The 13,154-nt window shown below is 49.0% G+C and overlaps 1 protein-coding gene across 8 annotated transcripts in view; it reads right to left on the bottom strand.

Annotated features, from left to right (window-relative positions):
• Window positions 1-13,154, bottom strand: part of LOC140388492 (nck-associated protein 5-like) — a 1,019,364-nt gene that overhangs the window by 153,827 nt on the left and 852,383 nt on the right. For all 8 annotated transcript variants that reach the window (XM_072472774.1, XM_072472791.1, XM_072472783.1 and 5 more), the window contains one exon: window positions 7,575-7,679. In XM_072472774.1, the coding sequence (XP_072328875.1) occupies window positions 7,575-7,679 (105 nt within the window). The remainder of the gene's footprint in view (window positions 1-7,574; window positions 7,680-13,154) is intronic.

Genomic DNA, 13,154 nt, shown 5'->3' with positions numbered 1-13,154 from the left:
TAAATCCTGCTGTATCCTCAGACAGTCCTCATCGCTATCCGCAATTCCACCAACCTTTGTGTCGTCTGCAAACTTACTAATCAGACCAGTTACATTTTCCTCCAAATCATTTATATATACTACAAAGAGCAAAGGTCCCAGCACTGATCCCTGTGGAACACCACTGGTCACAGCCCTCCAATTAGAAAAGCATCCCTCCATTGCTACTCTCTGCCTTCTATGGCCTAGCCAGTTCTGTATCCACCTTGCCAGCTCACCCCTGATCCCGTGTGACTTCACCTTTTGTACTAGTCTACCATGAGGGACCTTGTCAAAGGCCTTACTGAAGTCCATATAGACAACATCTACTGCCCTACCTGCATCAATCATCTTAGTGACCTCCTCGAAAAACTCTATCAAGTTAGTGAGACACGACCTCCCCTTCACAAAACCGTGCTGCCTCTCACTAATACGTCCATTTGCTTCCAAATGGGAGTAGATCCTGTCTCGAAGAATACTCTTCGAGACAGGATCTGCTCCTGGGAGACGTTAAAAAAGCAGATAGGCTGGCTTGGATAACAGAATATTTGATATGCTAATACTCATTTAATCTAATCTATTTCTGGATTGGGACTGAAGACTTTGTCCTACATTTTTTTTAAATGAAAGGTCCAAAGCATCTTTAGCTGGGGGAAAGAGAACTGACTGAATGGCACAGACCCTGATACAGAAGTATGAGGACATTGCCTCAATTTTCCCAAAATGTAAGAATTAAACGGACCATGAAACAGGCACAATAATCCAGAGGGAATACACACAGGGTTGTACAATTGGCATCTCTCAACTTAATTTAGATAGGCTGGCAGCACACAAGAGATTGTGACTTGCAGAATACTCAGTAAAGATCCAGTGAAGTGTCAGGTTGCAAAGCATGTCAGCTCTAAAAGGCAGATTTTAATGGCGGCAGAGAAGTGTCTAATTGTTCACAATGTCACAGGAGAGAAACCCTGCTGTTGAAGGATGGGTCAACATTTGGTCAAAACACGTGAAATCTGCAGAAGGAGGCGGTGGCTGACCAAGATCCTGGCTGGAAAAGAATTTCCTGTAATCAGCAGGAAGGCAAAGGTGCTTTTCACCACAGCGCGCACATGGGAATGACCACAAAGCATCTTTAGCTGGGGAAACCATTTTGAATTGTGCCCAGCATTCTTTCACGTGATCAAAGTGGATGGCAGACAGAGCAGAGGTGGCAAAGCAAACATACGGTCATGCTTCCATCTCATGCTTACCTCTGTAATACAGGTTTTTTTTAGTGAATCAGTGGTCATGAATCCATGAGTGAGCTTGAGTTTATTAATAATTTTCTTCAGAAATGAATGGGATGGCTTAAAGTATATTTTACTGTGAAAGCTTATAAAGGAAGATTATTCTTTGTTTCAGAAAGTGCTTAGTGATGTTTCACAGATAGGATACAATCTAACCATTAATTGAATGCAAACCCTTTCTGGTCATGTAGGCCAGGAGGTCAGCGTGAGGAATGGTAATGCTTACATGGATGCCAACTGCAATGGTTTGCACTTGAGGGAACCTCGTCATTCAATGAACTTGAATGCTAAACAGGATCAATATGAAAGTGATGATGTTGTTGATTCTTTCAGACAGAACATTTGACAATTACTTGATATATATGTGCATTGTGGACTTTATAACATGACAGATGTCCTTGGGATGGATCTGTTCACATGAAAACTCTACCATAAGAGTTAAACTTGTTACTAATATTAGCTGTAGGGCAACCTGCAGTAAATGGTAGTACTCAGGGGCTGTGTGTCGTGTGAAACATAAGTGGTGAAAGGCAGATCTGCTCTGGCATGTCAAGTACATGTTGGAAGAACGAGGTTTGTCTATGCAAATTCCAAGGTAGTGATGAATGTGAACAAATTGCATCAAGTGTTCTGACACCTGCCTACATCGGTCAACATATTAACTTCGCTCTCATATAAATCATTTCGCGCATTTGGAATTCCTAAAGGAATATCCGTGCTCACCACCTCATATGTGATGGCTTAAATGACAATGTCAGCAAGAATTATGAAAGGAGATATTGCCAAGAAAATACCCCACAAAATGGCAGGCTACCCAACAAAAATAACTGAGGCCATGAGCAAATGCTGAAAAGAGGTAAGTATTTTCATCCAACAACTGAAACCACATGCCTCTCCACAGGAATGCTACTTGAACAGGCTAGGTCTCAGAATCTGCCCATATTTAAGGGCAAAGCACTCACTGTGGGCAGAACCTCACAACGACACAAGGTTTTCACGTCACAGATTCTTTGTCATTTTACTACAGCATGTAGTCTGCAATTTATATGGCCTGTGTTTATCTAATTTTTTCTTGAAACAAGGGGCAAAATTCTCCGACCCGTCCCCGCCGGTTGCCGAATTCTCCAGCACCGGAGATTCGTCGGGGGCAGGAATCACGCCGCGCCAGTTGGCGGCCCCCCCCCCCCCCCCCCGCCCCCCCGCGATTCTCCGGCCCGGATGGGCCGAAGTCCCGCTGCTAGAATGCCTGTCCCGCCGGCGTGGATTAAACCACCTACCTTACCGGCGGGACAAGGTGGCGCGGGCGGGCTCCGGGGTCCTGGGGGGGGGGGGGCGCGGGGCGATCTGGCCCCGGGGGGTGCCCCCACGGTGGCCTGGCCCGCGATCAGGGCCCACTGATCCGCAGGCGGGCCTGTGCCGTGAGGGCACTCTTTTCCTTCCGCCTTCTCCACCATGGCGGAGACGGAAGAGACTCCCTCCACAGCGCATGCGCGGGGATGCCGTGAGCGGCTGCTAACGCTCCCGTGCATGCGCCAACCGGCAATGTCATTTCCGCGCCAGCTGGCGGGACACTTCCGCCAGCTGGCAGGGCGGAAATCAGTCCGGCGCGGGCGTAGCCTCTCAAGGTTAGGGCTCGGCCTCCCAAGATGCGGAGGATTCCGCACCTTTGGAGCGGCGCGATGCCCAACTGATTTGCGCCGTTCAGCGGACATCGCGCCGATACCGGAGAATTTTGCCCAAGATCTGCACCTGCTTGTAGTGCGGACTCATATTCTCCTCCTAGACTGTGATGTGGAAAATAAGATGCATCTTGCTGAAAGCGTGCATGCTTGGGATCCTGGTTTTCTGACTTCCTTTGGCCACCGGTGAAACTTAGGGTTCAAGTTCAGGCCACAGCCTGGTAACGAAACCAGGACCACAGTTGCTTCTGCATTTTCAACACGCAGTTCTCTAAAATCTATCAAAATAAGAATGTAGAGGATGCCAGATAAGAAAAAAATTCAGTTAGGAGGAATGAATCTCATGCTTCTCAGTAAATGGTTTGCTCCTTGTTTTTAATTGTATTTATGCTGCCAGTTCAACAACACGTCAAAGCCAAAATCACTTCCCATTGATGCTAAACCCATCAAGTAAATCTGGAGTCAGGGCCTAATCTCACCTGAGGGAAACAGAGATTCCAGCAAAATGTTGTGTCACATCATATTTAATATAAATCCACTGACCAAACTTCAAGTGCTGAGGCACAGGGCCCTTTTTAAGACATCTCGCCTTAATTTTTGGTGAAAGCTCTAACCCCACTTTATTCAGGTACTTGGGAAAGTATCTTACAAATTCAGTCAGGCAGGGGTGAAGCAAGATAAACATGGTTCTGTTTAACTGTATCCCGAATTTCAGTGACCTGAATATGCTTGTTTTTACAATGAAATTTTCTGCATTTCTTTGAGAAAACAAACAGTAAAGGTTACAGCTGCATGAAAATATGTCAAGCATGCTTTTGAGAATACTGACAAGGACAAAGATGAAATCCGTTCATTTTCAATGTCATTCATTTGTTTCACACAGAAATCTCAAGGGAGGACTGCCCCCCGCACCCCCCCCCCCCACCCACCCCCACCCATCCCTGAACTATGACATTCTTAATTACTATAAATATGAAACATAATTGTGTTCTCAAATGAGTGTTTGTATTTACTTTGGTTCATTATTTTTTTCTATGTGAGATTTTACATTTAGTAATAAAAGTGATACAAATTCTAAACCTTAATTTATTTACAATTGTGAATCACTGATTCCACTGACTGGTCTGTTTTTTTTTAAATTTAGAGTACCCAGTTCATTTTTATCAATTAATGGGCAATTTACCGTGTCCAATCCACCTACCCTGCACATCTTTGGGTTGTGGGGGTGAAACCCACGGGGAGAATGAGCAAACTCCACACGGACAGGGACCCAGAGCTGGGATCACACCTGGGACCTCAGCGCCGTGAGACAGCAGGGCTAACCCACTGCGCTATCGTGCTGCCCTGGTCCAGGTTTTTTGATCATTGGTGAATGAATAGTGTCAGTCCACTGACTTTTGCACCGAACTTGCAGTTTTTTGAAAGCCCGAAGACACATGTGTGACATTGGTCTATGCTAGTGGCACAAAGCTGTTTCAAAGTGAATCGCCAGCCAATTTTTAACCATGTCCAATCTTCTTTCTGTTGGAGTTCACAGAACTCCTTTACATAAATATATTTCCTCACCTCACGAGGGGGGGGGGGGGGGGAGATTTTCTGACCCCGTTTTTGGTGGGCGGGAATGGTGTAGGGGCGGAGAATCCAACGGGAATCTCAAATGGCTTTAACGCTGTCGGGATTTCCCATTCTCATTGTCTCCTCCCCCCCACCCCCCCCGGGCCCGAACCACGTTAGCATACATCGTAACATCATGAGCAGGCTTCCCCACTCTATTGTAACCCCACATTAGATAATCCCCCCATCCCCTCAGGGGCGTAACGGCAGCGGGGTTTACAGTAGATTTTGACAAATGGGGACTTGGTGAATAGAACGCACTGGGGTCGCACAGGTAAGTACTGCTCAGAAGGGAGAGATCCTGCACCACTCCGTAGTACTCCTGTCATGGGGCAGTGCCAGGGATGGGGTGCTTCTGTTAGGGAGTTCAGTGAGGGGGTTCTCCAAGTCTTTGAGGGGGCGGAAAAAGCCAGCAGTGGAGCCAGTGGGCAGCAGTCTACTTTTCTCGCTGAGTTGACAACTAGTTCAAAGAAAACCTGAAAGTTTCCACCACCGTCTCTTTTACTTATTAATTTTTTCCGGGACAAGTGGGTCTGGAGTTAACGACGCACTAGCCCAGGGTGTCGTGACACTATCATCCATCTTCAGCTAATATTAAAACAGTAGCAGAAATGCACCAAGGTACATGAATAGGTACATAGAGCAGCCTATAGCATAACTAAGCTGCTGCCTGCTGTACTTTTTCCTTAAATAAGAAACTGAAAATAATTAATTCATGCCCTATCACATTGTACAGAGCAGAATTAAACCACAAAATTTAAATAATGTTAATAAACAATTCTTGTATGTTATTTTGAGTGACAACGTGCATAGTTTACTACTTATAAGATCATGGAATTTACAGTGCAGAAGGAGGCCATTCAGCCCATCGAGTCTGCACCGGCTCTTTGAAAGAGCATCCTACCCAAGGTCAACACCTCCACCCTATCCCCATAACCCAGTAACCCCACCCAACACTAAGGGCAATTTTGTGACAAAGTATTTCTAATGATTCTCCGAACTGTATTATCTTACCCTGAATGATCGCCAGGTTGCAGCTTATCATGGAAGCAATGGATTTACCATAAAATGCATTCACAGATTAAGTAAGTTTCATGTTTCGGCAGAAATCAAAGAAGTGAATTAGGTTACTCTCTAGTTCAATTTTTAGCCAAATTAAGTTTTGTACTGCGCTGTCATTCATCTTCATGCCACTTGTCGACAACTGCACGTCCTGGTTACAGCACATATTGACGCTTTGTATTCTCCTTCAGTAATGGCATTGCAATCATCACACAGCTGATGCGATTTCAGTTGACTGAATACAACTCAGCTCTGAGGGAAAGGATTTTTGATTGTTTATTCCACACATCCCCCCTCAAAATTTTAGTGAACATAAAAATAGACTGTAGGCAAGACCCTAAATTGTCAAAATTAATGTCTCATTTATGCCATCGTGAATTCATATCGTTTGTGATCAATGTAATTAGATATTAAATCAAAACAGCGCAGAATGAATTTGAAGTATTACAAATTTTACACTGTCGGCTAGTACGGTTGGCTTGACTCTGTGTCCTGTAGTCTGTTATCATCTACTAGACATACAAGGGCAGAAATTTGAAGGATACAAACCATTATGAATGGATAGATCTTTTATTCATTTCCTCAAGGAAATATGTATTTGGTTCAATTACATATCTTGTTTTTTTACTTTAAATCCTAACTATTGGGCGGGATTCTCCGCGAACCGGCGGGACGGGCCACTCCGGCGTCGATGAGTGGCTAAACCACTCCGGCGTTGGACCGCACCAAAGGTGCGGAAGGGCTTGGCGCCACGCCAATCGGCGCCGAAGGGCATCCGCCGGCTGGCGTGAGTTGGCGCATGCACAGGAGTGCCAGCATGTGCTGGCGTCATCCCAGCGCATGCGCAGGGGGTTCTTCTCCACACCGGCCATGGCAGAGGTTGACAGCGGCCGTTGCGGAGGGAAAGAGTGCCTCCACGACACAGGCCCGCCCGCGGATCGGTGGGCCCCGATCACGTGCCAGGCCACCGTGGTGGCACTCCCCAGGGCCAGATCCCTCCGCGCCCCCCGAGGACTCTGCAGGCCGCCCATGGAGCCAGGTCCTGCCAGTAAGGACATGTTGTGATTTACGCCGACGGGAACGGCCGAAAAAGGGCGGCCACTCAGGCCATCGTGGGCCGGAGAATCGCCGGGGGGGGGGGGGCGCTGCCAACGGCCCCCAACCGGCGCGGCGCGATTCCTGCCCCCGCCAAAACCCTGGCGCCGGAGAATTCAGCAGCCGGTGGAGGCGGGATTCACGCTGCCCTCCCCGGCGATTCTCCGACCCGGCGGGGGGGGTCGGAGAATCCCACCCATTGTATTTATCTTTTGTTTTCAGCAGTTAAAATAAGGTAAATCATTACTCTAACGTTGGAGCCCCATTAATATAAAAGTTTGATTATAACTTTGCTGTTGATAAACCAAAACCTCAGAGGATCTACGGTCTAACAAATTGACTTTGTTTTTGTATATTTTGTGACTCACCATGTTAAACTAGATGTACAAACCATAGCCTTCACTGACAAATGTCTGCAAACTCCTTCCTTTGCTGAAAATTGCAGAGCACATGAATTTTTAAAAGTTCATACATAATATATCATAAATATAGGGTGAGTAATGTGGTACATGGACTTTAATAAAAAGCTCCTTCCCATTTCTCAGAGAGACTGAGATGTAATCAATACTAAAAAACAGTGTCTCGGAAAAATGACTTGAGATTTATTCCTTTTTGGACAATGTGACACATTCTGCTTATTCTATCAGCTGGGAAGATGGTATTGAATTTCAGAAAACATTTTAGAATGTGGAACAATGAGAGTGCTTTTAGTACACTCCTCTGATAATGTTTTTAAGGAAGAGCATTATTTTTCATTTGACATAAAAAAAATAGGATGGTTGTTTCACAGGATGAGAAATGTTCTAAGAAAATAACCCACATGAATTGGACTCTCTCTAGTTTTTGACTGGCTTGTGCTTCTGTTCTTCTCCGCAGCAGAGAACAGGTCTCCAGATGAAAGATCTACGATCCGTGAGTGAAGTTTCTGTAAAATAATTAACACAGCATTTGATTTTTTTTAAATGAAAAGTAGAAATGTTAATTTTTTTTTCCAATTGACTCTTCTAAACGAATAGTTGCAGTGGTTTTTATTGAACTTACTTGGGCAGTTCAAATGATAAAACTATAGTTGCATGAATGTATCAAAAATGATTAAAATATTCATAGGGCTTGGGCTGAATCCATTCTCATTACATAGACTCTTCTGTCAGAACATAATTTGTATTTTTTAAACCTGCTAAAGTCAGACAATAAAGCAAGTTGGCAGCAAGCTTGGCAATGATAACTTCATTAAATACAGAACTAAATTTCTCTCTTGGTGGTTCTGTTTATCTAACAAAATTGTTTGTTAACCTGCTCATACCATAATGCACATTTCTATTTACATAAGTTCAAATATAGTGATGCAAACAGTAAAGATCCTCAACATATTACTTAGTCATTGTGGCACATTCTTTACAAACATGTTAATACATTAACTAGAAACAATATTTAAAAACGATTCGTTCCAAATGTTTATCATAGAAAAAAATATTGTTGAAGAAGACTAACTTATAAAGGTTTATTATCGAAAATCTTTCAGAAAAGTGACCATGTAGTGTGTGCAAAGCATAAAGGTCTAATTTTGTTTGGAATGCTTTTCAAATGTCTTCTTAGAATTATGATATCATCCATGTTCACAACATTCAATAACTTGAAAAATATGCTGCTCAATGGAGATGAAATAAATAAATGATTGGAATTTAAATCCAGTCTTTTGACTAATATAGCATAATGTTAATTTCTAAGTTGCTTTCATGTTCACCATACAAAATGAAACAATACATAAATTTTACACACATTCTATGAACAATAAGGATGAAGGCAGGCTGAATTACTTATGTGATCACCACTCACATGATATAGAAAAATCCTGACAGGACTAAATTTAGGAACCATTATATAAATGTTATTTTGAGATCCAGAAGGCAAATTTGAACATCACCTTCCTTCGTAGCATTTTCTTCCAAAGAATTCTAGCTCAAAGTCATTAATGTCATCTGTTAAAGATAATTAAAATGAATAGAAAATAATTGCACTGGGGATCTGGAGACTCAAAGAATCTTGGGCATTAATATTTGCATGTTATTTGATTATATACTCAATTCTTTAGTTCAATGGCACTCAAGGGACTGGTAAACCAATGCTGATTTACTACTAGTAATCTGTACTAATTACCGATCTTTTCTGCACGCATTACTCCACATATTTGTTACATTGTCTTTTATTAGAGCAAAGTTTATATAAATATTGATGCTGCGGTACGGAACAAATACTGAATTACTGTACAGCAGCTGCATGCTTGAGCAGGTTTTATGCGTTTTATTACTAGCTCCGCTGCATATGACAGATAGCAATCTGTAATTAACTGGTTTGAAATTTTGTGTGAACAGCATTACTTTTACCTGTAATTGTGCTTCGAAACCCAGCCGCAGTTTACCACATGTTATCCAAGAATCATTATACAGCATTTGTAAACTGTCATTTAATGTGGTCCGATCAGATAAATCATTTACATCATCAAGAAAAGGCACACCTGCTAATGGCTACCCTTCGGTCAGTTAGAAACCAACATTGGAAAATTCTCCCAATAACCTCAGAGAATCATAACAAAAAAGTAGTAAGCAAGAATGGAGGTGAAGTAGCAGAAAATGTGATAGCAAATCATCACCTTGCATAATACGCCACCCGATTTTCTTCACATTGACTTCAATTCAGAATATCAGGCTGGGTGCACTGCTAATGCATTATCGCCAGTTTGTAATTATTGACAAAGACCAATTTCACCTTATTTGGATTAGCAGATAAACAAAGACGTGGGGCGGGATTCTCCGATAATTGGCGCGATGGCCAGGACCAGGCACCAAAAACGGCGCGGATCACTCCGGCGCCGGGCCCCCCCCCCTAACGGCGCAAAGTCTCCAGCCCCGAATGCGCTAGTAGCGACGTGACGCCGTTCGCGACGGCGTCACAGCGGAAAAGACGCCGACACCCCCTCCCCCCCAGGAGACCCGACAAGATGGCCGCCTGATGCACAGCCCCGAGGTTCCAGGAGCGCGACATCGAGGCGCTCCTGGACGCAGTAGAGGAGAGGAGGGAGGCCCTGTACCCCGGACACGGACGCAGGGTCGCACCACGCTTCAGCCGGCTCCTGTGGAGGGAGGTGGCAGAGGCAATCAGCGCTGTGGCTGTGACACCAAGGACAGGCGCTCAGTGCCACAAGGTGAACAACCTCGTCAGGGCAGCCAGGGTGAGTAACCCCCCCCCCCACGATGTGCGGCACACCCCCAGGTGCAACCAACCCTAACGCTAATCCTAACCCTAATGTGCTGCGCACCTCTGCCAATATACGCACAACCGCTGGCCTGCATTTATATTCCTGTCTAACACTGTTGCCCTTTATCCCTGCCACCCACCCGCCCACCCCCCCAAGGAGAAGTGCGCACACAACAACAGAGGGCGTGAGAGGACTGGAGGGGGCCCAGCTGATGAGAGACCACTCACCGTTCATGAGGAGGGGGCCCTGCAACTGGCAGGCATACCCGAGGACCGGGAGGTTGCCGATGCAGAGGTCGGGGGCGCACCACCAAGTGAGACACCCACGGCTCGTCCCCATTCCCCAATATCCCCATTCCCCAATATCCCCCCTCCCCCATATCCCCCCTCCCCCATATCCCCCCTCCCCCATATCCCTGATCACTGCCTGCGTGTCTAACCATGCATGTTGTATTGTGTACTGCAGGACCAAACGTCGAGGCACCCGTCCCCGCAGATGCCAACTGCCCCGCAGGACGCGGCGGCCACGAGACAGGGACAGGCCCGGCCCCTCCGGTATGCAACGCCCCATGAGACAGGGACAGACCCGGGGCAACAGGGAGACGACGACCCCGTCTCGTGCGAGTGCGGCGACGCAGGCGTGAGACACCCAGCGACGAGGGGGGCAGCCACAGGCCCCCGTCGCAGCCAAGCCAGGACAGCCCTACCCAGGACACCCCAGCCCAGGAAACCCCTGCCCAGGACAGCTCGACCCAGGACACCCCGACCCAGGGCACCCCGACCCAGGACAGCCCTACCCAGGGCACCCCGACCCAGGGCACCCCGACCCAGGACAGCCCGACCCAGGACACCCCGACCCAGGACACCCCGACCCAGGACACCCCGACCCAGGACAGCCCGACCCAGGACAGCCCGACCCAGGACAGCCCGACCCAGGACTCCACTACCCAGGACTCCACTACCCAGGACTCCACTACCCAGGACTCCACTACCCAGGACTCCACTACCCAGGACTCCACTACCCAGGACTCCACTACCCAGGACTCCACTACCCAGGACTCCACTACCCAGGACTCCACTACCCAGGACTCCACTACCCAGGACTCCACTACCCAGGACTCCACTACCCAGGACTCCACTACCAGGACACCCCTATCCGGGACACCCCTATCCGGGACACCGACACACATGACACCCCATCCGGGACACCGACACACATGACACCGAAATACAGGACACTGACACACAGTGGACGGGTGGACACGAACCGCCACCCCAGGGGACCATGGACTCTGGTTCGGACGATGCTCACGACACAACGCCACTGCTGTCTCCAACACCCTCCACCAACGCAGAGACACTCACCTCGGTTGGGCACTTTAGTGATGAGGCATCTGGGACACTCACTGGTGCGCACAACACAGCCGTCCCGGTACAGCAGGTGGAGGTCAGAACAGCAGAGGGGCCGGGAGGTCGGGGGGCATCCTGGTGCAAGAAAACATCTGCCAGCCAGACGGGTCCCGGGTTCCTGGTTACCACACCGACCCATAGACCCGATGCAGCCACCGAACCTGGGACGATCGAAGAGGGTGACGGCTGGCTTGCAGCAGGTGGAGGAGTGCACCCGCGTCCAGGAGCTGGGAGTGGTGCCAGTCATGCGTGCCACCCAGGCCGAAACTGCACAGGTGGCATCCGCGGTGGAGGCAATGGGTGCGACGGTGTCAGACATGGGGAACGGTTTGCGAGGCCTGGGACTTTCCATGCAGGCGGCATCTGTGGCCCAGGACATGGCTGCCCTCTCACAGGAGGCCATGAGCCAGCGCCAGCGGCAGGTGGCAGAGGCGCTCAACGCCGTGGCCCTGTCTCAGCAGGCCATTGCCCAGTTTCTGCAGGCAGTGGCCCAGTCTCAGCAGGCAGTGACCCAGTCTCTGCAGGCAGTGGCCCAGTCTCTGCAGGCAGTGGCCCAGTCTCTGCAGGCAGTGGCCCAGTCTCAGCAGGCAGTGGCCCAGTCTCAGCAGGCCATGGCCCAGTCTCAGCAGGCAGTGGCCCAGTCTCAGCAGGCCATGGCCCAGTCTCAGCAGGCAGTGGCCCAGTCTCAGCAGGCAGTGGCCCAGTCTCAGCAGGCAGTGGCCCAGTCTCAGCAGGCAGTGGCCCAGTCTCAGCAGGCAGTGGCCCAGTCTCAGCAGGCCATGGCCCAGTCTCAGCAGTCCATCGCTGAGGGCATCAGCGCCATTGCCCATGTGCTGTCCGGCGTTGCCCAGACAGACAGGGATGGCCAACTCCCTGAGCTCCATGGCAAACTTGCAGACCCTTGTCGATACCAGGGCGGGCCTCTGGGACTGGCAGCGCCAGTTGTCGGGGGGGTGTCGGATGGCCGGTCCGTTCACACCCCCGACCCATGTAGAGGCCCGAGGGCCATCGGGCACCCCGAGGGAGGAGGTGGTGCTGCGGACCATTCCGGGTCCCCCTGTAGGGGAGGTCCCAGAACACCGCAGCACTTCGGACTCCCCCCCCTTCTGTCCCAGGTGCATCGGGTGGGCAACGGGCAGGACAGGCTGGCAGCTCGCCATCTGAGTCGCCCGAGCCGCAGTCTGGCCCATCTAGGCCGGGGCGCCCCAGGAAACAGCCACCAAAGGAATCCCGTGTCAGAGGGCAGGAATCGCAGGAGTCCACCTCCAGTTCTGCTGTACCGTCTGGGGAACCACCTAGGCGTAGTCAAAGGGCCCGTAATGCCAAACAATTAGACACTGAATAAGTTGGCACGGGTGCAGGGCACAGACGAGTTATAGGGGCGAGGGCATGTGTATGGACTGTTTGTTATTAAAATCACTGTCACACCGACAGAAGCTGCCTTTGTGCTTTGTCCGAAGCGTGCGGGGGTGTCATGTATATTGAGCACCAGTGTGTGTGTAAGCGGTGGTCATACGTCGGCCCCACGTGAGTGTGCCCGCCCCTCCCCCCTGGCCGCCCTCGCCATCCCCCCCGGGCAGAGGACGGGACTGTGCGCTGCAGTGTCACGGCCGCATGCAGGGGTGGTCTGGGTGGATGGTGGTACTGTGGCCATGGGTCAGACATTGTCCAACAATGTGGAGCCAGGAGCTCATCGCAGAGCGGATCGCCATCATCCTCCATGGCCTGAAATGGA

This window comes from Scyliorhinus torazame, chromosome 2 (assembly GCF_047496885.1).
Source record: "Scyliorhinus torazame isolate Kashiwa2021f chromosome 2, sScyTor2.1, whole genome shotgun sequence".
Lineage (NCBI taxonomy): Eukaryota > Metazoa > Chordata > Chondrichthyes > Carcharhiniformes > Scyliorhinidae > Scyliorhinus > Scyliorhinus torazame.
Note: the sequence above shows the minus strand (reverse complement) of the source record. Positions and strands in the feature narration are given on the sequence as shown.